Source organism: Tachypleus tridentatus, chromosome 9 (assembly GCF_004210375.1).
Source record: "Tachypleus tridentatus isolate NWPU-2018 chromosome 9, ASM421037v1, whole genome shotgun sequence".
In the NCBI taxonomy this organism is placed as follows: domain Eukaryota; kingdom Metazoa; phylum Arthropoda; class Merostomata; order Xiphosura; family Limulidae; genus Tachypleus; species Tachypleus tridentatus.
Window position 1 is genome coordinate 63,969,272 of NC_134833.1, and position 26,803 is coordinate 63,996,074.

General features: G+C 34.5%; 1 protein-coding gene across 1 annotated transcript in view; it reads right to left on the reverse strand.

The window, feature by feature from the left end:
• The window catches only part of LOC143227382 (cell adhesion molecule 1-like), a 105,207-nt gene extending 90,949 nt beyond the window's left edge, over positions 1-14,258 (reverse strand). Inside the window, exon 1 of the mRNA XM_076458835.1 lies at positions 14,003-14,258. Within this exon, the coding sequence (XP_076314950.1) occupies positions 14,003-14,051 (49 nt within the window). The 5' untranslated portion in view covers positions 14,052-14,258. The remainder of the gene's footprint in view (positions 1-14,002) is intronic.
• Positions 14,259-26,803: the final 12,545 nt, after the last annotated feature.

Sequence of the window (26,803 nt, forward strand, 5' to 3'; positions counted from 1 at the left end):
TATATTTAATAACGATAATTTCAATGGAAGTTTATTATTCTTGTGTAATTTATCAAGTTCTATATGCACAATTTAATAACAATTATTTCTATGGAACTTCAATATTGTTCTATAACTTATCAATTTCTGGATACACTGTTTAATAATGATTATTTCAATAGAATTTCAGTACTGTTGTATAACATATCAAGTTTTCGATGCACTGTTCAATGACGATTAGTTCAATCGAACTTCAATATTGTTGTAAAACTTAAAAACTTCTGAATACACGTTTAATAATGATTACACTATGTAACAAAATTTTTACTTTTTCTTGTTTCTGGGCAGAAAGTGTTATTTCCCAATTGCTTATGCCTAAAGTAATTGGAAAAGACTTATTTTTCTCTTCAAACTTTGCTTTTCCGACTTGGGTAATGAAATTTTCAAATTTACTCTTTTCTCAGAACATTCCAGGTAGATTCAGTGTTGAGTAGCTGATACAGAATTTTCTCGAAATTACAAGAATTTTCAAGAACTTTCTAAAATGTTGAATAACTTACGAGAATTTTCAAGAACCTCTCAGAATTTTTTTTATTCCATAGTAATATATATACAGGGGCTTACCACTCCACTTTAGTTTTATCTGCTTACGTGAACACATAGACCTATCTGATTTTACCAGAGATGGCATTAAAAAATTGCAAGAGTCCTCCAGACGCATTCTGCTGTGTATGTAGCCAATTTATAAAGACAAGAGCGAAAAAGTACTCTGTGACAGCAATCTGCTAAAATGTGTGAAGACTACAATGCATATTTCGGCATGCCTGTCGGTGATCAAGACAAACTCTGGGCACCTCATTTTACCTGTGAGCACTGAAAAAAAAAAACTCTAGATAGTGAGACGGACAATTTTTGCTTGCTTGAATAGTAAGATTTTATACAATACAAATTTTAGACCTTTTAAAATTTAATTATCTTTTAATATATTTTTTAATTTCAAATAGTAGAGAAAAAACATCACATATAAAATATTTTGCATGAACCTCTTACACATTAATTGTAGATGAAATAAATTTATACTTCATGATAACAATTTTATTTTGCTCTTTTGCAGGTTGGTATAGAGGGGAAAAAGAGAGCCATGAAGTTCGCTACTCCAAGAATTTGACGTGAACCCACTAACCACTCAAGCAATTGCTACTTCTGCATGGTAGACCCTTCCAAACGTCGGGCTGGTAAGAATGCATCTGCTATCATGTATCTAGACCTTCCATCATCCATCTCCACAGTGCCACACTGCCCTGAGCTCCCTGTATCCACTCCACCAGAAAGAAAGCAACCATCCTCAGAAGAGAGCAGCAAATCAGAAGAGGAGGTAGACGTTGAAGATCCAGATTACAATTTCAGAGGTGCAGCTGGTGAGAGAAACCCATACTACCCTAACCAAAGAGACCTCAATGGTCTAACAAAGTCGAATGCCGAGCTTTAGATATCTAGGCTCAAGGAGTGGGATTTGTTAGATGAAAGTGTGCAAGTCGCAAGTCAGAGAAAATGTCACAGACATTTCTCAAGCTTCTTCACTCGTCAAGATGAGCTCTGCTTCTGCCACAATGTATCCAGTCTGTGCGAGGCAATTGGAGTCATCTGCAACCCGAATGAATGGCACCTCTTCCTTGATAGCTCATCCAAAAGCCTCAAAGCTGTAATTCTCCATAACGGGAATAAGTATCCGTCTCTTCCCTTGGGTACTCGGTGCACCTCAAAGAGGAATATAACAGCGTCAAGACCTTGCTAGAAACCTTGAAGTATGACGAGTACGGCTGGGAGGTTATCGGAGACAGCAGGGACATCGCAGCACACTACAACAGGAAGCACTGGCTACAACGAACCGAGTTCTCTGGGGGAGGCACAATGTCAAGTGTGAGCCACTAGTAGACCTCCAGAAGTGCTGGATACACAATATTAATGTATTTGAATGGAACTTCAATATTGTTGTAACTCAAAAACTTCTGGACACACTATTTAATAACGATTATTTCAAAGCATCTTCAGTATTGTTGTATAACATATCAAGTTCTGGATGCACTGTTTAATACCTATTATTTTAATGAAATTCAGTTAACAACTTCATAATGCAATGCTTAATATGGATTATTTCTATGGAACTTGAATATTGATATAAAAATTAATAAGTTTTCGATACACTGTTTAATAACGATTATTTCAATAGAACTTCAATGCTGTTCTATAACTTATCAAATTCTAAACGCACTGTTTAATAACGATTATTTCAATTGAAATTCATTATTATTGTATAACTTATCAAGTTTTGGATGTACTCTTTAATAATCATTATTTCAATGGAACAACAATGTTCTTCTATAACTTAATAAGTTCTGGATACACTGTTTAATAACGAATACTTCAATGGAACTTCAGTATCGTTTTATAACTTATGAAGATCTGTATAAATTGTCTGATAATGATTATTTCAAAGGGAACATCACTATCGTATTAGAATTTATCAAGCACTGGATACACTGTTTAATATTAATGTATTTCAAGGAAACTTCAATATTGTTGAAACTTAAAAACTTCAGGATACACAATTTAGTAGCGATTATTTCAATGAAATTCAATATTCACCTTAACTTATCAAGTTCTGGATACATTGTTTTATACCGATTATTTCAATCGGACTTCGATATTGTTGTCAAGTTATTGAAACACTGTTTAATAACGTATATTTCATTGACACTTCAATATTGTTGACAAGTTCTTGATACACTGTTTAATAACCATTATTTCAATGGAACTTCAATACTGTCCTCAAGTTTTTGATACATTGTTTAATAATTATTATTTCAATGGAATTTCAATATCGTTGAATAACTTATCAAGATCTGGATACAGTGTTTAATAACGATAACTTCAACGGAACTCCATTATAGTTCTACAACTTATAGTGGTTCTGGATGCACTGTTTAGTAACCTTTATTACATTGCAGCATCAATATTGTTGTGTAATTTATCACGTTCTGCATGCACTGTTTGATAATGATTATTTCAATGGAACTTCAGTGCTGTTTTTAAGTTCTCGATACACTGTTTAAAAATGATTATTTCATTGGTACAACAATATTGGGGTATAACTTTGAAAAAGTTTAATACTCTTTTAATAACGGTTATTTCAATTAAAATTCAACATTGCTGCATAACCTTCCTTAATCACGATTATTTCAGGGGAATATAAATAGTATTCTCAAGTTTTGGATACATTATTTAAAAAATTATTATTTCAATGGAACTTCAGTATTGTTCTTTAACTTATCAAGTTCTGGATACACTGTTCAAAAACAATTATTTCAATAAAACTTCAATATTATTGTCAAGTTCAGGATACACTGTTTAATAACGATTATTTCATTGGACTTCAATATTGTTGTATAACTTATCAACTTTTTGATATACTGTTTAAAAATGATTATTTCATTGGAACTTCAATATCGTTGTATAACTTATAAACTTTTTAGATATTCCTTTTAACAACGGTTATTTCCATTAAAATTCAACATTGTTGTAAAACTGATCACGTTTCTGATACTCTGTTTAATAAGAATAATTTCGATAAAACTTCAATATTCTTGTCAAATTCTTGTTATACTGTTTAATAACGTATATTTCATTGGAACTTCAATATTGTTGTCAAGTTCTGGCTGCACAATTTAATATTGATTATATCAATGGAACTTCAATATTGTTGTGTAATTTATCACGTTATGGATAAAGTGTTTACTAAAGTTTATTTTAATTATTCTTCAATATTGTTGTGTATGTTACCAAGTTCTAGATAACGATTATTTCAATGGAACATCAGTACTGTTCTCAAGTTTTGAATACATCTTTTAAAAATTATTTCAAAGGAACTTCATTCTTGTTGTCTGACTTATCAAGTTCTGGATACAGAGTTTATTAATGATTATTTCAAAGGAACCTCAGCGCTATTCTCAAGTTATGGATACATTTTTCAGAAATTAATATTACAATGGAATTTCAATATTGTTGCATAACGTATGAAGTTCTGATACACTTTAAACAACGATTATTTCAAGGGATATTCAGTACTGTTCTCAAATTTTCGATACACTGTTTAGAAATAATTATATCATTTAAAATTCAATATTATTGTAAAACTTATCAAGTTCTGGATACTCTGTTTAATAATAATTATTTCAATAGAACTTCAACATTCTTGTCTTGTTCTTGATACACTATTTAATAATGTATATTTCATAGGAACTTCAATATTCTTGTCAAATTCCTGTTACAGTGTTTAATAACGTATATTTCTTTGGAACTTCAATATTGTTGTCAAGTTCTGCCTACACTATTCAATAACAATTATTTCAATGGAACTTCAATATTGTTGTATAACTTATCAACTTTTGAATGCACTGTTTCATAATAATTATTTCAGTAGAACTTCAATATTGTTGTGAAATTTATAACGTTCTCGATACACTGTTTATAAATGATTATTTCAGTGGAACTTCAGTACTGTTCTCAAATTCTCCATACACTGTTTAAAAATGATTATTTTAGTAAAACTTGAATACGGTTGTATAACTCATCAAGTTTTAAATACAATCTTTAATAAAGGTTATTTAAATTAAAATTCGATGTTGTGGTATAACTTATAAAGTTCTGAATACTCTGTGTAATAAAGATTATTTAATAGACCTTCAATTTTGTTGTTAAACTCTGAATACAAATTTTAATAACATATATTTCAATGAAACTTCAATTCTTTTCTCAAGTTCTGTATACACTGTTTGATAACGATTATTTCAATTGAACTTCCATATTGTTGTGTAATGTATAACATTCTGAATAAAGAATTTAATAACGATTATTTCAATTGAACTTCTATATTGTTGTATAACTATCAAATTCTGGATAGTTTGTTTAATAACGACTATTTTAATAGAACTTCAATATTTTTCTATAATTCATCACGTTCTGCATACATTATTTAATACCGATTATTTCAACAGAACTTCAATACTGTTCTCAAGTTCTGAAACACTGTTTGAGAATCATTATTTCAGTAGAACTTCAATATTGTTGTGTAATTTATCACGTTTTGGATACACTGTTTAATAAAGACTATTTCAATAGAACGTCAATAACCTCTTACAAGTTATCAATTTTTAGATACACCTTTTAATAACGATTATTTTAGTGCTACTGCAATATTGTTTGATAATTTGTCACGTTCTGCAAACACTGTTTGATAACGATTATTTCAACGGAACTTCAACACTGTTCTCAAGTTCTGCATACACTGTTTAAAAATGATTATTTCAGTGGAAATTCAGTATTGTTGTGTAATTTATCACTTTCTAAATACACTGTTTAATAACGATCATTTCATCAAGTTCTCGATACACTGGTAAGAAATGATTATTTCATTGGAACTTCATTACTGTTCTCAAGTTCTGAATACAGTGGTTAGAAATTACTATTTCATTGGAACTTCAGTATCGTGGTATAACTTATCATGTTCTGATACACTTTTAACAACGATTATTTCAATGGAAATTCAGTACTGTTCTGAAGTTTTCGATACACTCTTTAGAAATAATTATATCACTTAAAATTCAATATTTTTGTAAAACTTATCAAGTTCTGGATACTCTGTTTAATAAGAATTATTTCAATAAAGTTCAATATTCTTGTCATGTTCTTGATACACTATTTAATAGTGTATAGTGTAACGAATAGTGGGATTGACTGTCACTTTATAACGCCCCCACGGCTGAAAGGGCGAGCATGTTTGGCGCGACGGGGGATGCGAGCCCGCGACCTCAGATTACGAGTCGCACGCCTTAACACGCTTGGCCATGCCGGGCCCTTTAGTGGAAATTCAATATTGTTGTGCAATTTTTCACGTTCTGCATACACTGTTTAATAGTGATTATTTCCGTGACACTTCAGTTATGTCTTGTAATTTACCACGTCCTAGATTCTGTTTACTAACGATTATTTCAATGCAACTTCAGTACTGTTCTTACGTTCTCTATACGCTGTTAAAAATGATTATTTCATTGGATCTTCGATATCGTTGTATAATTTATCAAATTCTGGATACTCTGTTTAATAACGATTATTTCAATGGAACTTCAATATTGTTGTCAAGTTCTAAATCCGGGGTTCTTAACCAGGGGTGCCCGCACCCCTAGGGGTTGCGAAGATGATTCCCAAGGGGTGCGAGGATGCCCACGAATAATTAAAGCAAATCTATATTTTTACATAAGAGTATGCTTTATATTTTTAGCTTTTTTTATATTTAAGTTTCCAGGGGGTGCGAGAAATGATTACTGATTTGAAAGGGGTGCAAACACTGAAAAAAGTTAAGAACCACTGTTCTAGATACACTGTTTAATAATGATTATTTCATTGGACTTCAATATTGTTCTATAACTTATCAACTTTTGGATATACGGTTTAATGGCGATTATTTCTATTGAAATTCAATATTGTCGTGTAATTTATAACGCTCTGGATATTCTGTTTAATAAAGTTTATTTCAATGAAACTTCAGCACTGTTCTCAAGTTCTGCATACACTGTTTAAAATGATTATTTCAATGGAAATTCACTATTGTTGTGTAACTTATCGTGTTCTGGATACACCGTTTTAAAAGTTATTTTTATAGAACTTCAATATTGTTGTCAAATTCTGGATACACAATTTATCAATGATTATTTCAAAGGAACTTTAGCGCTGTTCCTAAATTATGGATACATTTTTCAGAAATTAATATTTCAATGGAACATCAATATTGTTGTATAATGTTATCAAGTTCTTATATATACACTTTTAACAACGATTATTTCAATGGATATTCAGTACTCTTCTCAAATTTTCGATACACTGTTTAGAAATAATTATTTCATTTAAAATTCAATATTGTTGTAAAACTTATCAAGTTCTGGATACTCTGTTTAATAAGAATTATTTCAGTAGAACTTAAACACTCTTATCATGTTCTTGATACACTATTTAATAATTTATATTTCATGGGAACTTCAATATTATTGTCAAATTCTGAATACACTGTTTAATAACGATGATTTCAATGAAACTTCAATATTGTTGTATAACTTATCGAGTTCTGGATATACTGTTTAATAACGATTATTTTAGTGGAACTTCAGTAATCTTCTCAAGTTCTTGATACACTGTTTAATAACAATTATCACAGAATAACCTATACAATTCAAACCATTTGTTTTGATAGGTTATGCAATAATTTTTAAACAAAAACTTACTGGTTCACATTGCAGAAGAAAACATGTTTTTCTGGATATTTGATAAAGAACATTGGAGATGTTGTACAGGTAGAAAACGGAATTATATTGTTTATATATGTTAAAAGGAAACAAAGTTGTTTACACAAATTAAAATTTATAAGAAAAAAAACAACAGAGAAAAAACATCGTGCCGCATAACACATTCGTAATTTCTCGTCAGTAATGGAAACAAAATAGTCATATGCACCTTGTAATGCATCATTCTATATACCATCGTGTTGACGATATATATGTTTATTTAACATGAAACCTTAGAAAATATTTAACTACGTTGGACTGACTGTTAAACGTCCAACATATTATTTCTCAAACATTTCTGTTTATATTGAAGCCTCAAAAGTCGGCAGCGCTGTAAGTCACTACAAGTACTGTAGATTATACATTCTTGAATTTGATGCTTAATAAGAATGGATTGATATCAAATTATTATCACGTGGAGAGACAGGCTGATGGAACGAATATTCCTATTAATATTTTCATGTAAAAATATTAGTTTGGAACAGATAGATGGAACATACAACATGTTGTGTCGTTGTTCGTTTGGAGAATTTCGCGCAAAGCTACACGAGGGCTATTTTCACTAGCCGACCCTAATTTAGTAGTGTAAGACTAGAGGTAAGGCAGCTAGCTAGTCATCACCACCCACCACCAGCTCTCGGAGTGTTCTTTTCCCAACTCCAACGAATAGTGTGATGAACCGTCAGATGAAGAGGTGAGCAATGATGTTAGGTAATGGGATTCGAATCTGCGACTTGCAAATTACAAGTCGAGAGCCCTAACAATCAAGCTGTGCAAGACCTTTTACATGAGAAGAAAGTTATCAAGTTAGTTCTTTCTAACACTTCAATCAGAAAATTACTGTTCTTTTTTTTTATCTTTGCATTCTTAAAATCAGGGGTTTGATTCTCCTCGGTGGACTCAGCAGATAGCCCGATGTGACTTTGCTATAAGAAAACACACACACGTTCTTACGTAGTGATATCTAGTTTATTAAAATACAGCTTGGATGAAATTAAGGGCATTTATTTTTGAATAATCATTTATAATTAATAAACAACATATTATTTTCAAACTTCCTTTAATTAGATTTTAAACTATTCTTTTCCTCTACGCAAAACGCCCTGTAGTGGCAGAGCAGTATTTCTGCTTTATAATAAGAGTTTCGATATTTGTGGTGGGCAGAGCACAGATAGCCCATTGTGTTTCTCTTCAAGTAAAAATAACTTCTACGTAGAACATTTTAAATGGTTTAAACACACATGGGCAGATGGTTAAGGCACTCAACTCCTAAGCTATGGGTCATGAGTTCGAATCACCCTCACAATAAATGTGTTCGCCTTTTCAGCCATGAGGCCGTTATATGTGACAATCAATCCCACTATTCGGTGATGAAAAAGTAGTCAAAGACTTGACGGTGGATGGTGATGATTAGCTAGCTGCCTTCCCTCTAGTCTTACACAGCTAAATTATGGAAAGCTATGGCAGATAAACATCGTGTAGCTTTGCACGAAATTCAAACAATAAATAAAGATAAATGTTGATTTAATAAAATAAATGTAAAATGAAATATCACATATTTCAGAATAAGTTGTGCTACAACAACCTGTGTTAGTGCGCTACTTAAACATATTTGTTCGTTTTTAATTTAGAATAACGTCATCTCACTAGTTCGTAAAACGGTCACTTGTGTTGATTTGATCGCGTATTTTTAATTACATATTTTTGTATTGTTACGAATGAACAATTCAGGAAGATGGAAGGATATATTATTATTTTTAGGTTTAACATTAACCAGTTGAAAATGTACAAGAACATAAAAATGTGAATATTACGCTGCGTAAAGTGGCCTATAATAATAATATTTCTCATAAAAAAGCATTCAGGCGGCGTAATATTCATAGAGCAGGTCCTACGCAATGTTGGTGAAGTGGCATTTTCTGGTAAAACAACTTACAAAACGTCGTTCAGACATCGTTTATCTGCACATAACTAGTTGCTATATCAAGTCAACAAGCAATAAAACACTGTGAAATAAACAGTCTGCGATGTGTATTTATAATACAGAGAACGAAAACAATATAACCCTATATTCCTGAGCTCAGTTCAACCTAAAGAGACTCGAGTAAGCGAAGAATGTCGTATATTAGCCTTACGTTTTCATATACTCAGGGTAAATAACTCGAAAACCAAAGTGGACATTAGGTAAATACTGAAATAAAGATTAAAACTTCTGTTCTATAAATATATTACTTTTCAAAAAGCAGAGATAAATGACATCGCAGGCCCAACATGGCTAGGTGGTTAGGGCGCTCGACTCATAATCTGAGGATTGCAGGTTTGAATCCCTGTCGCACCAAACATACTTGCCCTTTCAGCTGTGGGAGCATTATAATGTGACGGTCCATCCCAAATTATTCATTGATAAAAGAGTAATCCAAGTGTTGGCGATGGGTGGTTATGAATAGCTACCTTCCTTCTCGTCTTACACTGCTAAATTAGGGACGGCTAACACAGATAACCCTCACGTAGCTTTGCGCGAAATTCAAAACAAAACAAACAAATTATATCGTGCACGAGGACAAACTTCGCCAAAGTTGATGACAAAGTCTAGAAAGCACGGCAGAGCATTCCTGCTTCTTACAGAATAATTTCAATGGTGTGTGTGTTTTTTCTTATAGCATAGCCACATCGGACTATCTGCTGACCCCACCGAGGGGAATTTCAATGGTTCATTGTTTAAAAGAAGCTAATGTTAGAACACGTTTTATTTATTACCACGGTTTTACGTAACAATAATGTTTAGGTTTTAAACAAATACTGAATTACGTTTCAAAATACATTACCAGAATACACAGATGTATGATTTAAAGTGAGTCTCTTACTGATTTCTGAACACCTTGCAACACTATAAGCCGAGTTTCGATACCCGTGATGGGCAGAACATACATAGCCCGTTGCGTAACTTTGTGTTTAACTACAAAGAAACAAGCACATCTTAACACCTGGGAAGAATTACCGACAGTTGATGAAAATTAACTTTGTATAAATATCATCCCATCTATACTACTCTAGGTCAGCGTTTGTTAACCTCTTCGATTCCAAGGCCAACTAGATGTCTCCTTGAACAGTCACCGTTATGAGTTACGTAAAAACTTCTGTAATTTTTACTTCTTTGTTTTTTGTGAAATCCCACAGTGGTTATGACGAACAAGACTCGAATATAAGTTTAGTAAAGTAGGAAGTATTTGTTTGTAGTTGAACACAAGGATACACGATGGGCTATCTAGTATTGTAAGCTAAGGTAGGGACAAGACAAGATCTCATTGGCGCCCACCACACCTACTTGGTCATAAATTTACAAAATTAAAAACAACGAGCGAGTACTTAAAGTCAAATTCCAATATAAGTGTTTAAAGACGAGTTTTATTTTTTATTTCTCATGATATACATTCTGGTCATACAATATTAGGTTTGTAGTCAAACCAATGGTTTTATTGGTATTTGCGAATGAGGACTCACCGCCAAAACATGCCGGAAAAATATATTTCTTTTTCATACAAAACTACACGAGGGCTATCTGCCCTAGACGTCCCTGATTTAGCAGCGTAAGACTAGAGGGAAGGCAACTAGTCATCATTACCCACCCCAATTTTTGGGCTACTCTTTTACCAACGAAAAGTGCGATTGGCCGTCACATTATAACGCCTCCACGTTTTAAAGGGTAGGCAGATTTGGTGTGATAGGGATTCGAACCCGCGACCCTCAGATTACGAGTCTAACACCCTTACCACCTGGTCCAGGAAGTAGAAGAGCATAGAGAAATATCTACTTTAGACTATCTATTCAGGTTAATGTTTCTTTTTTTGAAGGAAGATAAGATAAGAAAGTCAGTTACTTGATGACTTTATTATGACCCTTATACTTTCTTATCCTGGTAATTAATCATTTTAATTCAGATCTCAAATTATTCAGCACGGCTTATCGTCAAACACATGCTAAATGTTGTTTTGTTTACGGTGATTCTTTTCGTCTTTGAAGGTTCTGCTCACCTAAAGATAGTGTTCGAAAATTGGAATAATGTAGCTGTTCTTTATGTTTTAGTCTGTATCGGTTCAATGACTAGACAGCTCCAACAAAAGACGTCTCAATATATGTCTTTCTCTAAGGACAACAAGTCACTTCTGTTCAAGTACAATCACGACACCGTGTTGTGCAAACAGTGAGAGGCAACCTTCCTCCACTTCCCCCTCCATAGTTGTTGCACATGAAAACACATAAGTTATAAAAAAAAACATTGAAAATATATCTGAAAGTACAAATTGGAAAAATAAGGAAGATTTTTTAGTCACCGTACAAATGTAACTAGCCTTAAGACTATAGCGACAATAATTAACGTGGGAAAATGACACGTACAGGTTTGAATAGGGAGATGCGTCAGTGCGCAGCCTCCGAAAGGAACAAGTAAACGTTAATTTTACGCTAAAAACGTAAATAGAAAGAAAGGTTACACAGTCGAAACTCCGCATATTTTATTATCTTCTCGTGTTTCAAGGTGAAATTAATTAACCTCTCATATAAACAAATAGTTTTGTATTCGAACAGTTTCTTGCAAACGAGCAAACGTTCCTGGCAAACTAAGTCTAATTACAGTTGGCTGCTCCAAATCACTGTATCTTGCTATGCATATGTTATAATTTAAAGTCTGTAACTAGTCGGCACGGCCAGGTGATTAGGGCGCTAGACTCGTAACCAGAAGGTTGTGGGTTCGAATCCCCGTCACACCAAACATGCTCGCCCTTTAAGCCATGGGGGCGTTCTAACGTGACCGTCAATCCCATTATTTGTTGGTAAAAGAGTATCCCAAGAGTTGTCAGTGGGTGGTGATGACTAGCTGCCTTCCCTTTAATCTTACACTGCTAAGTTAGGGATGACTAGTACAGATAGCCCTCGTGTAGCTTTGCGCGAATTTCAAAAAACAAAATATGTAATCTATGAAATGGGATATTTGCCCTTCATACTACTGACTGTTTTACTGTATTTGTCGACCGTTTATGTTGACCTATCGTCCCTGAACATGGTTAATTATTATTTCATCCCTTTACTTACCTAATTAAACTTCCCTTGTATTTATTATTTTAGGTATGTGTATTACTTTATTTGTCATGCTAGTTAAAGAACATATTTGATTAATTCAGTATAAAATATCCACTTACACGGCTTACACATCACAAATGCAACGTTTACAAATGTTATTTTATGAGAAATATTTAAAAATTTAGGCACCAATAGCCCTCTCTTAATTAGAATGAAGAGATACATTAGATATTATAAACTGAAAGCCCTATTTATAATATTATAATATTTATAAACCAAGAATACATGATGCATGGCTACATTTCATGTAAAAAGCAAAGATAGTGTTGATTGGATTACTTAAATATTACGAGTTATTTGTTTTTACGCATTTGTACACTTTTTGTTTTTAGTTTAAGTTTCGAACACAAGTGTAAATTTACTTGCTGATCAAAAACATGGCTAAGGGGGTGTTAAATATCTGTTACAAAACGAGCTCACCTTTCTTTGAGACGCCTCAGAAATAAAACAAATAGAACAGATCATTAAGTGATAGTTTTAGCTGTGAACAAGAACCGAGCATTTCCTCGGTTTTCAATTCTAGTCCGACCCAATATATATATATTCTTTAAAATACCTAGTAAATATATTTTGCTCTATAAAAATCACGGTCTTTACTTCTTTCAGCAGCTAAAGCTGTATGTAATAAATAAGAAAATTGTAATAATGTTTTAAAGACTTCATAAAAGTATAAAACAAAAATATTTATTTTTAGGGCCATCTGGTGGCTCTTTTTAATAACATAGCGCTAAAAACGTGTATCTCACAAAAACGCACTTATAATTCCTTTGGCCAAATATAGAATATCCGTAGTTCCAAAATAGCCTTAACAATATATCCGAGTCACGCTAGTCATGACTTGAGCTTTAAGGTTTAGCACTCGTCACAACTTACAATTCTATGTGTTAAAAGACCGCTTTGTTCAAAACCATTAAACTGAAGAAACTGATACGGATGTATTGTTTTCATACATAACATGGTACAAGTTGTTAGTAATATAGTTAGCTACCACACGTAAAATGGTACAAGATGTTGGGAAAATAGTTAGCTACCATACATAAAATTGTACAAGTACAGACAATACATGACGTACGTTTAAGCAGAGACAATATATGTTTAAGTAGAGACAACACACGTAAAATTTCCCCTACACAAATTCACTACTGTGCATATCTCGACTGACACGTTCTCTGTATGCAACTCGCTACAGTTGACAGGTTTAACTACACTAAATATACAGGAACAATTTGGCTTTTTGTAACTTGTTAGTTTTGTTGTTTGTGTGAAAAGCCGGAAATACAGAAATATACTGCAACTTAGTTTATTACTCCATCTGTAGAAATAACAAACTTTATTTATTCTATCTAATTATCCAAACTTAGGTACAAGTTCTTTGTAGTGCATTTCGTAAAAACAATATATTAATTAACCTATAGCGAAAATTGTAAATGTCAAAGCCCTAAAATAATAAAGTAGAACATTTTATTATACTTGGAACAAAACCGATGTCTTACCTATCGTCACGAGAATCAGGCCAGCTACCATTAGATATACCCAATACATTATGTGCTTCAAGACATCGATCACTAGGTTTTTAAATGTATGGTTTAAACACCTTTATTCACCTTAGACGTACTCAGAAATGGTTCACATATAACCGGTGTGAAACTTTACACTCACGTTAACCAAATAGACACCTTTCTATCAGAAATCACTCCAACATCTGTTCTAGCTGCAGCGCTGTACACCGTGCCAGGAAAGCGTATATTGATCAGTAGTGATACTGGGACTGGTGATAGCTTGTCGCGTGAAACCGGCTGCCAGATTGGTGGCACTGTTGTGCTCGTGTAAAAAAACAAACAAAAAACGAACATCACCAAGCTATTTTACAAGTTAAAAAAGGTGTCTCTATATTTCAAGATATGGAACTTTTCGTTGACAAAAGAAAGTCGAAATTTCGTCTCGTTGAAGCCCCAAAAAAACAAAATAACAAAAGTCTTGAAGCGTAACATTCGCGACCAGGCGTAAAGTTTACGACCAAGCGTAGAAACTCACAATTAGGCGTAACGCCCAAGAATATGAACAAAACTCACAACCAGGCGTAACACTAAAAGCCAAGCATAACATACTCGACCAGGAGTGACGCTAACAGCCAAGCGTAATAATCACGGTATAATCAACCAAACACTTTCCGTTAACTAATCAAAAATTATTTGATTAATCTCACCCGTATTTGAATGTACAGTTAAAAACTAGATATTTGTATCAATAATGTCCACCGCTGTACAACAGTAAGTCTACGGATTTATAACGTTAAAAACAGGGGTTCGAGTACTTTCGGTGGCCTTAGCAGATAGCCCAATGTAGTTTTGCTATAAGAAAACACACACACGGTATTAATTCTTTCTCTCTCGTGTCTTGAATTATAACATCTCTTTAATAAAACACTCGTCTGCTATATATATTTAATATGAATTAAAATAAGTCCTTTCCCTTAAAGGTTTTTCCTTCAACAACAAAAAAATTGTCCAATACTTATTAACTTCCACCAAGAATTTAACAAATTGTAAGGGCGTTACTATCGTTTAAACTACGATCACATAACTATTGATTTCTTTCTTTGTGTTTCTTGTTAAGTGAAAAGCTACATAAGTTGGCTATCTTTAGTAAGCCAATCACTGGTATCGAAACCCGATTTTTAGTGATGTAAGCCTTCAAACATACCGCCGGGACACTGAAAGAGAGGAGTGCTACGGTAAAAGAACTGTTGACTTGTTTGTTTTTTGCCTGATTGTCGTTAAGCGCAGAGCTACATAATTAGCTATCTGAGCTGTCCCGATCACCTGTATCTAAACGCGGTTTTCAGCGTTACAAAACTTCAGACGTAACCAGGTACAACGATTTTTAAGGCGAATATATAAAACTTGAAACACCCTCTGGGATCATTACGCTGTAGATTTGGCAATTTGCGTACATTCAGTTGAGAGTTGACTCCAGCATATTTACTATATATATGAGTGCATAATTTTACGTGCATACACATTATGCACGGAACGTAATATGTGGCTTCACAGCAAAACAATTTTTTATTTATATTTGTCATTGCTGAAAAAAATCTATTACATGAGCATTATTTTTCTGTATTATTAATATCGCGAGTATCAAAGTTATTAATGAACCGAAACATGCTGATGTTTATTAGAGAGTTGTATTTTAACAAAACTGTCACTCAGTACACCAGACTAGAGTTGAACCATTCCGGTAACAATATAAACGACTGTATGTATCTCTACACACTGCCCTAAACTATGAATATTGATTACTCACAAAGGGATCATTGGCTGCTACTATTAAGATTAATGTCATAGTGTATAACCGTGAAGTTGACGAACTATTCATTTTTACAAGCGCGTTGGAAATGTTGCAGGTTATTTTACCAATAGTTAACACAACAAAGTTATCAAATTATTCTAGGATTGGTATTGAATTTCGAGCAAAGCTACACGAGGGCTATCTGCGCTAGCCGTCCCTAATTTAGGAGTGTAAAACTAAAGGAAAGGCAACTAGTCATCACCACCCACCGCCAACTCTTGGGCTACTCTTTTTACCAACGAATAGTGGGATTGGCTGATAAATTATAACGCCCCCACGGTTGAAAAGGCGAACATGCTTGTGTGAAGACGATTCAAACCCGCTACTCTCGGACTACGAGTCGAGTGCCTTAACCACCTGGCCATGCCGGGTCTTGTTTAATAGGAATTCAGGTAGACTTTCCATATTGTGCAGTTCTATTAAGAAGGCAGATAAGCCCATTATGAGATTCTCACATTCCTAGGTCGAAACTTCCAACCCTAAAGCGATCGTTTTCTGACGTTTGATCGGTTATGATGTTCGAATTTTCAAGCTAAGCGTTATGCTGTTAATACAGTATTTTTTGTTTTACTTTCGTCAGCTTTATGTTGATTTCAATTGCATTTAGCAGTTAAACGTCACTGATTTAATTGCTTTGCAATGTATCAGGCTATTATTTCTATCCTCTACAAGACTAGAAAATTAATCCATTTTCTGAAGTCTGATGGTTATAATGAAATGGTTGGAACTTTATACTCCGATTTTTATTTATATTTTCTACATATGTTAAAGTTATTAGGGTTACGTGTTACAGGTCATAATTTTGAGATCCTAACTAGAAGAAAAGCAGCCAGTGAATAGCACTCTGCTGGCCGTCATTCGTACTAAAGACTTTATTGTTATAACGCACCTATAATCGTAAATACAGGAATATCTAGTGATATCTTATAGATTCGGATTCGGCTCAGTTGCTTCGAAATCCAAGGTTTTACCACAGGGACAATATTCAACATGTATTACGATTCAGCTCTGTATATGATTGTATCATGAGAGAGCTTATAATTATTGGGAATTCAGAAATTAACTCATTAAAAGATCCACTAGTATATAATTTGGTTTAAAGATCCATTGTTACTTCATTTTGTTTGAAGATCTACTGGTATCTAATTAATTTGATATAAATATCCACTGATACCCAATCCGTTTTAAAGACCCACTGATATCTAAATTAGCTTAAAGATCCACAGTTATGTAACCATTTTAAGATTTCCTGTTATCCAATTTGGTTCAAAGATCCACTGATATCTAGATTATCTTAAATATCCACTGTTATCTAATCATTTTAAGATATACCGGTATTTAATTAGGTTTAAAAATCTACTGGTACGTAATTTGGTTTTAAAATATACGTGTGTGAGTTTCTGTTTATATACATATTATGTAACTATCGTGGTTAATGACGACTTGTATAAATGTCCCCAAGATAAATTTGTTGTAATTTGTGTAGTAAAAAAAACACACACATTTAAATTAAAGTTACATCCTTGCTAAGGCAAATCGCATTGTTAAATACAAATAACCTATCAGTACTTGATTAGGGATAGTAACAACAAAAAAGGCAAAAAGTGTCAAGAAAATTGAAGAACCAGACGCGAAAAACCTGAATAGGTTCGTAAGCCTTATATTCTTTATTATCAACAATCCAACTGTCATCAGACGAATACATTTTCAAATAAAGTAACAGCGATCATGAATACAATGTAACTAACTAGACAGTGCTGATAATGAATAAGTTTATAAATAAGGTATTCAGCGGCTTGAAGAATAATAAATACGTTTCTTATTAAGTGGTTCAAAACGTTTTTTACCGTTGTCTCCAGCGACCGGAGAGATAAAAAATAAACTTCTAAATAAAAGGTTTAAATAGTTGTCTAAAAGTGTAATTCTTCACTACAGTTATAAAATAAACAAATGTCTTCTTTAATATTCAGTAAAGCCTAGCTTACATTTAACCTTACTTTAAAGCTAAGTAATTACCTCTATAGTGGCTCATCGAAAAAATTACGTAATAAACATTTTTATTTCCCCATTTTCCTACGTGACAATAAAACTGTGTTCTACAGATTGTTTGTTTAGAATTTCGCGCAAAGCTACACGAGGGCTATCTGCGCTAGCCGTCCCTAATTTAGCAGTGTAAGACTAGAGGGAAGGCAGCTAGTCATCATCATCCACCACCAACTCTTGAGCTACTCTTTTACCAACGCATAGTGGGATTGGCCGATAAATTATAACGCCCCCACGGCTGAAAAGGCCAGCATGTTTGTGTGACGACGATTCGAACCCACGACCCTTGGATTACGAGTCGAGTGCCTTAACCACCTGTCCATGCCGGGCCGTGTTCTATAGAAACATGATTTATATACGTTTTTTCTTACGATTTGTATATGCCACTAACATTAGATATTATGTTGAACTCAATTTTAAAACTTATGAGTGACTCGTATGTCAAATAGTTTTCATACTGAATTCCTGAGTAAATGATTTTATTAATTTATTTTGGATTTTATAAATATGTGTAAATATATGTTATTTTTCTAATCAGATTCACTCCTATGAGACCTTTAGTTTATCGATTTATATACACACATTCCTGGAAATTTCTACTTTAACGAATGTATATGAAACCATACTCAAACTTTAACTAAGCCTTAAGCACGTATTGCCTGTATGATATTTTAATATATATATAAGTGGCTTTCACCATATTACTGTAGGCTTGTCTTGCAGGTAAATTTTAAGATATAAGAAGTTATGTTTGTTTCTCTATTGTTTGCATCTCTTGCTGGTTACAAACTTTTATATCGACAAACAAATAAATTACAGTTGGTTTCAGAACTATTGTGCAAAGCTACATTAAAGGATATTCGCATGTAGCCATCCTTCGATTCTGACTTATAGACTATGGGACATGGGGCTAGTCAATAGTGCCCACGTCAACTTTTAGGCTACTATTTTCTGACTCAATGTGGAATGTGGCCTTTATTTTTATAAACTCACGATTCAAAGGTGCAGAGCGAACTACAAATCCCCGAATTCAAAGTCACGCATGACGCCCCAACCCACAAACGAAATATATATAATATCTTAAACCGTATGTATGCACCTAAAACTTAAGCAGAAGTATAATACGTTCTATTGAAACGACTTGGGGCTTCACCACACCCGAGATTTCTCCATATTAAAACTTAAATCTTGACAATAGTATTTTAATGTAGTTTTTGTTTCAAAAAACTCAAATAAAAACTTTCATTTCCAATGTGCCCCACTCTTTCCTGCTTTCTTTCTATAATCCGCCTAGCTTACGAGCACAGTGGTTTCTCAGCGCCTATTTCTCAGGTCATAACACAGAGATCCATAGGCGCTGAAACTTGACCGGCATATCTTCATATAAAATAACCTGAATACCCATTTCTTTTTCCAGCTCTTTAGGTATGCGATACTTGAACGAAATATATGATTGGAATCTTTAATGTGATGAACTATTATCCTGTTGGCCTCGTTTTCAGACGAAGATCTTTCTTAATTATGTTGCGCCTCACTTGACTTACCTCATCTGGGTACGACTTGTTGCAGGTCTCTTTATAAGCGGTTTAAACCCCAAAATAATCTATATCAGTTCCCAATATCTTCAAATACAAAGAATGTCGTTTTCATCTTAAAAATTCTAAACTCTTTCTCTGTTTGTGTTCTGCGTATATGAACATTTCAATTTTCAACTTCTAGTGCTGATATATCCTATTCCACTGCGACTTTATAACGACTTTGTTTGTTACATGTTTGCTGATTGGGTATTCAAAATCATTTTCATGAAGAGTAGTTACTTCTCTGTAGTTACGTGTAGAGATAACGCTTGACTAAAATAGTCTACAATATTTATAATTTTTTCTAATATTTCTCATAATTTTATGCATACACAAAAACTGTGTTTTCACCTACAACTGCAATCAAAGTTTTCAAGAGATATCATTCTTTGACCGTCAGCGCTCCTGACTGATATAACATACTTGAAAACAGGCAAAAATTTCAGATAATCGAGTTCACCAGGTAAATTTCGAAAATAATAAATAAAAACAGTTCTTCGATAGTACTTGCACATATTTTGGTGAGAACGAGTAATAATTACCTATTATTTGTACAGCAAACTGTAGGTGTAAAAACTTGACACAATTATTGTTGTACTAAACAGATAAACTGAGCATTGTTTCCTCGTCTCATGTTTCGTTCAACAATTAATTATCCATAGCATACTGTTTCGCCAATTAACAATATATCTGCAGCTTAAATTTCATTGCTTAATTCTATTCCCTTTTCACTAGTTGAACTTAGTACATAAACAGTTTTAATATAAATACTTAATTTTCATGATTTTGTTGCTTTGAATGCCAGAGCTTGAATAATAATTATAACCACGATTTGTTTGAAATTGAATCAAAATTTAAACAGCTTTCACTGTTTACTGTAAATTGCTCCCCCCCCCCTCAGATATCCTGGAGGTTTCTCAAGACCCCCCCCCGGTCTACACTGTTAACTGCCTCAGCTGATTCTGAAAGCCCCCAACTGAGATGTTCAGAAAGGAAAATGTAATCTCTACATGTGCTATTGACGTGAATTATTATTATTACATTACAATATGATTAGCTTTATTCGTAAACATTAAAACGAACAAGCAATGTCCACTCTAACTCTTGGGCTACTTTTTTCTGACTGAAAAGTAAATTTAGTTTGGTTTGAATTTTGCACGAAATTACTCGAGGGTTATCTGTACTAGCTGTCTCTAATTCAGCAGTGACAGACCAGAAAAAAAGCAGCTAGTCAACACCGCCCACCGCCAACTCTTGGACTACTCTTTTACCAACGAATAGTGGGGTTAAACAGCTGCAAAGGCGAACATGTTAGGTGAGACGGAGGTTCGAACCAACAGACTTCTCACCACCACGTCGTGCAATGCCTGAAAAGTGGGACTTGATTGCCACTCTTAGAGGACACTCTTTGCATCACTAGTAGTGTCCTTTTCAAATTGGCCTTTAGGTTATTGGTCATTAAAGCAAAAAATGGCACATAAAAACAACAACAAAAACCTTCAACAATTACTGTTACTACAGTATCCCCTACAATATTTTGTTTTTATTCACCAAATGCATGTCGGTCAAGAATAAGTTTACGGATTTACAACGTTAAAATCTCATGTTCGAGTCCTTGCTATAGGCAAACAAGAATGACCAAAGTGAGTTTTATGCTATAAAAAAACAATTACGATCTAATTACTTGCTGCGTAAAAAAAAAAAAAATAGGCTTGTTTTTGTTTGTTTGTTTTGAATTTCGCACAAAGCTACTCGAGGGCTATCTGTGCTAGCCGTCCCTAATTTAGCAGTGTAAGACTAGAGGGAAGGCAGCTAGTTATCACCAGCCATCGCCAACTCTTGGGCTACTCTTTTACCAACGAATAGTGGGATTAACCGTTACATTATAACGCCACCACAGCTGAAAGGGCGAGCATGTTTGGCGCTAGGGGATGCGAACCCGCAACCCTCAGATTGCGAGTCGCTTGGCCATACCTGGCCGAAAAATAGGTTCACTAATTTGTTAAGAAATTTTATTATAAAAAGTAACATGTTTTTTCGTCTCCATCTTCGTCTCTTTAGCACTACTTTTGTAATCAGTTCTGTGTGAACAGCATGAAACAAGTAATACTTTTCAAAGAGATAACAGAAGGATTTAAAAAGTGGATTTGATAAACAGTGTAAGCGAAGTCCATCGGATTTTTTGTTGTTGTTGTTTTTCAATTATAATTCTTAACTAATTCTGACGTCAAAAAGTAAATAATTAAAATCCACTCAAACAAATACAAATAGCGTTTCGGTTGAGATATAACCCACTGATAACTCAGATGGACTGGTGAGCTCAGGTACTGTGAGAAATTATTTTCACCAGTGACTTGAAACGAAACAACTGCTGCTTAATACGTCTTTCTTGAAGACTGTAATGAGTCAGTTAAGAGTAAAACGCCTTAAGGTATTGTCAATAATAGCGCCTTAAGGTATTGTCAATAATAGCGCCTTAAGGTATTGTCGATATTACAGCACAATTTTCACATTGTTGTAACAGAGATAACGCTTCGTCAATTTCGCTATTAAACGCAATAACACTATGCAAAAAGTACTTCGATAAACGTTGTATGGCTAGGCATTGCATTCTAAGAAATCATAAATATTGCAAAAAAAACTTCTGAGTATGTTAGTGTCGTTTTTATAAAAGCAAGAATCGTGGTGGAAAATTTTCTACTCTCTCTCCCAGCCAACTGTTATCAGCAAGTTTCTGGTTCAACTGTTATCTGGTTCGTACTTAAATAACCATTGAACCGTTTGTTTGTTTTTTTACGATAATTTAACAATCCTTAATAAATATATAACTTTCTAACATACGTACAGTTAAGTTTCTTTAACTTTGTACATATAATACTCAGGTAGAACATTTATTTAAAATTTTCTCAATACCTGAACATTAAAATAATATGAATATGATTCTGTCCACCCACTTTGTGTGTGTATCTGTGCGATCCAATGGTTAGCAATGAATCAGAGAGTTAACCCTCCTCCAAAAAGTAAAAGGAAAATCGCTTTCCTAAGCTTAAAGCTTCTGCGTGCTATAAGAATGGTATCAAACCACACTTTTGGTCGGACACTAGTATCCAAAAACTTAGCGATGAGTTCTGCCTTTCACCTAATCTATCAGTTCAAACTTAGGGACGACTATTCATAGAGAAATATTTCTTTTTTTAGGTTTGTGCGTAACTTCGAAACCAAACAAGTAAATCAACTTGTCATTAATATATATATTGTTTGTTTTTGAATTTCGCGCAAACTTAAACGAGGGCTTTCTGGACTAGCCGTTCCTAATTTAACAGACTAAGATTAGGGAGAAGGCAGTTAGTCATCACCACCCACCGCCAACTTTTGGGATACTCTTTTATCAACGAATAGTTGGATTGACCGTACCGTTATAACGCCCCCATGGCTGAAAGGGTGAGTATGTCCAATGTGACGGAGATTATATAGGTAGATAGAGAGATAGACAGATGAACAAAAAAACTTAATATCACAACGAAAACTGAAGAGTTTTTTACCAATCACAGTAAGAGGTTTAGGACCTACCATGTTATATATTAGATAAAGTAACAGTTTTTTAGCTAAGGACCCTGTTCTTTACCGGTCAATGTAACTATTCTAGCTTATTCTGTGATTTTCAAGCTGTGGTAATCAGAAATAATGAAAACAATACAAAATATCTGCATTTATTTAAGCTGAATCAAATATCATGTACGATGGAGAACTGTTCTTGCAACTTCCTCAGCTTTTATATCACAGATCAAAAACGCCCTATATGCAGCATATAAGACCCCTTTTTGGTTGGCTTAACAATAAAAATTTGTAACGCTAAAAGCTGGATTCATATACACGTAGTGGGCGTAACGCAGACTGTCCATTGTGTAGCTTTAAGTTTAACAACAAACAAACAAGCAGAGAAAGAAGCATTTCACATCTATATTTTGTTTACCATAGTTCACATATATATTTTGTTTTCCCCTGGTTCACATTTTTATTTTGTTTGCCCCTGGTTCCCAGATTTCACCACCTAAAGAAGACTTGGTGTTACTGGGTGCTGATCTCCTTTTTTTTTTCCACTTTTCTACAGCTTAGTTGTTTTCTAAGTTAATGAACCCTACGATGAACAACTTAATAAAGGATTTCTTTACTAAGTCTCCAATTCTAGATGAGTCTAGAGCAGTGGTTCTTAACCTGGGTTCAATGGAACCCCAGGAGTTCGGTGAGTCAGTCTCAGGGTTTCGGCGGAGGTCAAGACACACACACACTGTGTGTGCCGTTCCGTTCACCCCACTCGTATGATTTGTGAAGTCATGCTCTACTTGGCCAATGATGGCTGCGGCTGATCACGTCACATCACTTGGCTGTGCTGCAGGGAACTTCGTGCGCTTAGCAGTCGACTTGTGACTGTAGTAATCGTGCATCATTTGTGATTTTTTCCTAATCTTTCAATCCCTTCATACTAACTATGTCCAGCAAAAACAGAAAGTGGTCAGATGAATACGTACAATATGGATTCACGTGTATAACGGAACATGATGGGAGTCAGCGTCCTCAATGCATGATTTGCAATGCCAAGTTGAGCAATTCTAGTCTAGCACCGGCAAAACAAAGAGAACATTACCTAAAGCTGCATGGAGATGGGAAATATAAGAACACAAGAATTCAAGGTAAAGAGAGCCAGGTTCGATGAAAAGGCTACTTTGTCTGTTCTCGGCTTTGTACTCATCGACAAACCGATCCTCATCGTACGAAATTGCGTACTTGGTCGCAAAGCAGGGCAAACCACACACCATTGGTGAAGCACTCGTAAAACCAGCTGCATTGAAGATGGTGAATATCATGCTAGGAAGAGCTGCTGAAAATAAGTTATTCCAAATTCCTCTTTCAAATGACACCATTAGCAGCAGAATAGATGACATGAGCGATGACATCTTGGCTCAAGTAGTTGCAGATCTGATTTCAAGCCCAGCAAAATTCAGCCTTCAACTCGACGAGACCACTGACGTTTCCAATCTAAGCCAGCTTGTTGTATTCGTGCGCTATATGAAGAACGACGAGATAAAAAAAGATTTTTTTTATTTTGTAAATCTCTTACAACAACAACAAAGGCAGCCGTGTGAAGAAACTTGTGGATGACTTCTTCAGAGGCAACGATCTTTTGTGGGATATGGTTTCTGCAGTTTGTTCGGACGGAGCTCCAGTCCTGCTGGGACGAAACTCTGGTTTTGGTGCGCTGGTGAAAGCTGATGCACCACACGTCATTGTAACGCACTGTGTTCTGCACAGGCATGCGTTGGCAACAAGAACCTTGTCTTCAAAACTGGCAGGAGTATTAAAAATTATAGTGGAATGAGTGAACTTTGTGCGAATAAGTGCCCTGAAGCACCGCATCTTCAAATGTTTTTGTGTGAAATTCATATTTTGTTGGTTTTGTTCTTTGAACACAGTGATATTGTGTGCAACTGATGCACGGTTCATTTTGTGCACTAATAAAATATCTACTTATGTTTTGAATTTGAAAAAAATCATATTTTATTTTTCCAATTACGAAGGGTTCAGTGAATGCAAGTACGAAACTTCCGGGGTTCAGTACCTCCAACAAGATTAAGAACCGCTGGTCTAGAGTTTTGTGGTCGATACAGTTCTGTGTTCAACTGATTTCAGAAAATATTATCCTTCACTGGAATTTGTTTGTTTGGAATTAAGCATAAAGCTACACAGTGGACTACCTATGCTCTGCCCACCACAAATATCGAAACCCGGTTTCTTGCAGTATGAGTCCGCACATATACCCAGTGGCTCAGAGAAAAGTCTTCTTGTTTACGACGTTAAAAACCTAGTTTCGATCCCAGCGGTGGGCAGAACACAGGTGGTCCACTTTGTAGCTTTGCACTTAACAAAAACTAAACCAACTTATCACCAACTCTTATGTAGTAGTTTCTTCTTTAACAAAGAAATTTGTTGTATTACAGAAACTTGAACCCGGAGCTTCAGTAAATTGAAACCTTTTAATCACACCGTGAGATAATAATAAAAGATTTGGCAAACAATTTCAAAGGGAGGGACAAAAATAACTCTACTTTTACTCAGCAACTGAAAATATATTAACACGAATCCAATATAAAATTCCAAAGGTAATGTGGAATTCTAAGTTTTCCTTTGCCAATCTTACCTCTTCCAACTATCCACGAGTTACAATATCCGTCCAATATTTCTCACGCTGTCAGTTTTCTTTTAAACGACATCATCTTAATGAAAACAGAAGCAAGAACTGTTCCTATGTGCACAAAAAGTTTACGCCTTTTTCCACCTGAAAAGTGCACGGTAATGATGAAGTTTTAATATTAAGGTGTGCAGAAGGTGTGACTATAGTAAGTGCTTATTACCAAAGACAAGTTCAATTGAAAGTTTTCGAAATAAGAAATTTCTCTCTGTGACTACTAATGGTGTTCATATACACATTATTCCGCATGGAAGATAAAAAATAAATAAAAGGAGAGATAGAATAGTGTGTTCCAAGACAGTAAATTCCATTACGTTATTAAAATATTCAAAAACGAATACACTGGCAGTTTATTACTACGTCAAACTAGTTTTTTCTTCCCATTATAACTCTCTCACTATAATGGCCAGGTGGTTAGTGCACTTGACTTGCAATCTGAGGGGCGCGACTTCAAATCTTTATCCCACCAAACACGATCGCATTTTCAGAAATAGGGGCGTTATATTTTTTGGTTAATCCTGCTATTCGTTGGTAAAAGAGTGGCCCAAGAGTTGGCGGTGAGTGGTGTCTTTCCTCTAGTCATTCACTGTTAAATTAAGAACGGCTAGTGCAGGTAACCATCGTGTAGCTTTTCGCGAAATTCGAAACAAACAAACTATAACGTTTATTTGTACTGTCCAGCTACATGAATCGAAACAAACAAACTGTAACGTTTATTTGTACTGTCCAGCTACATGAATCGAAACATCATAATTATAACCTCTTGTTGATAAAATACATATAAAATATTTTCACACCAATTAACGCCCTGGAGTCTCTTTGTTTCAGAATTTTCGCGCGAGGCTATACAATGACTTTTTGCACTTGTCGCTCTTAATTTTAACCAATAGACAACAGATAAGGTAGCTAGTCAAGTGCCAGTGGGCGTAGATGGACGTGACCCTGATTGGGGTTAACACAATCCTGATAGTGACTTCATAGGAATACGGAACCTTCATTTAACTGTGCTCTTAAACGGATCACAACAACATTACTGCCAGAGGGAAGAAGAGGTCGAAATAGCACCTTACTCTCTC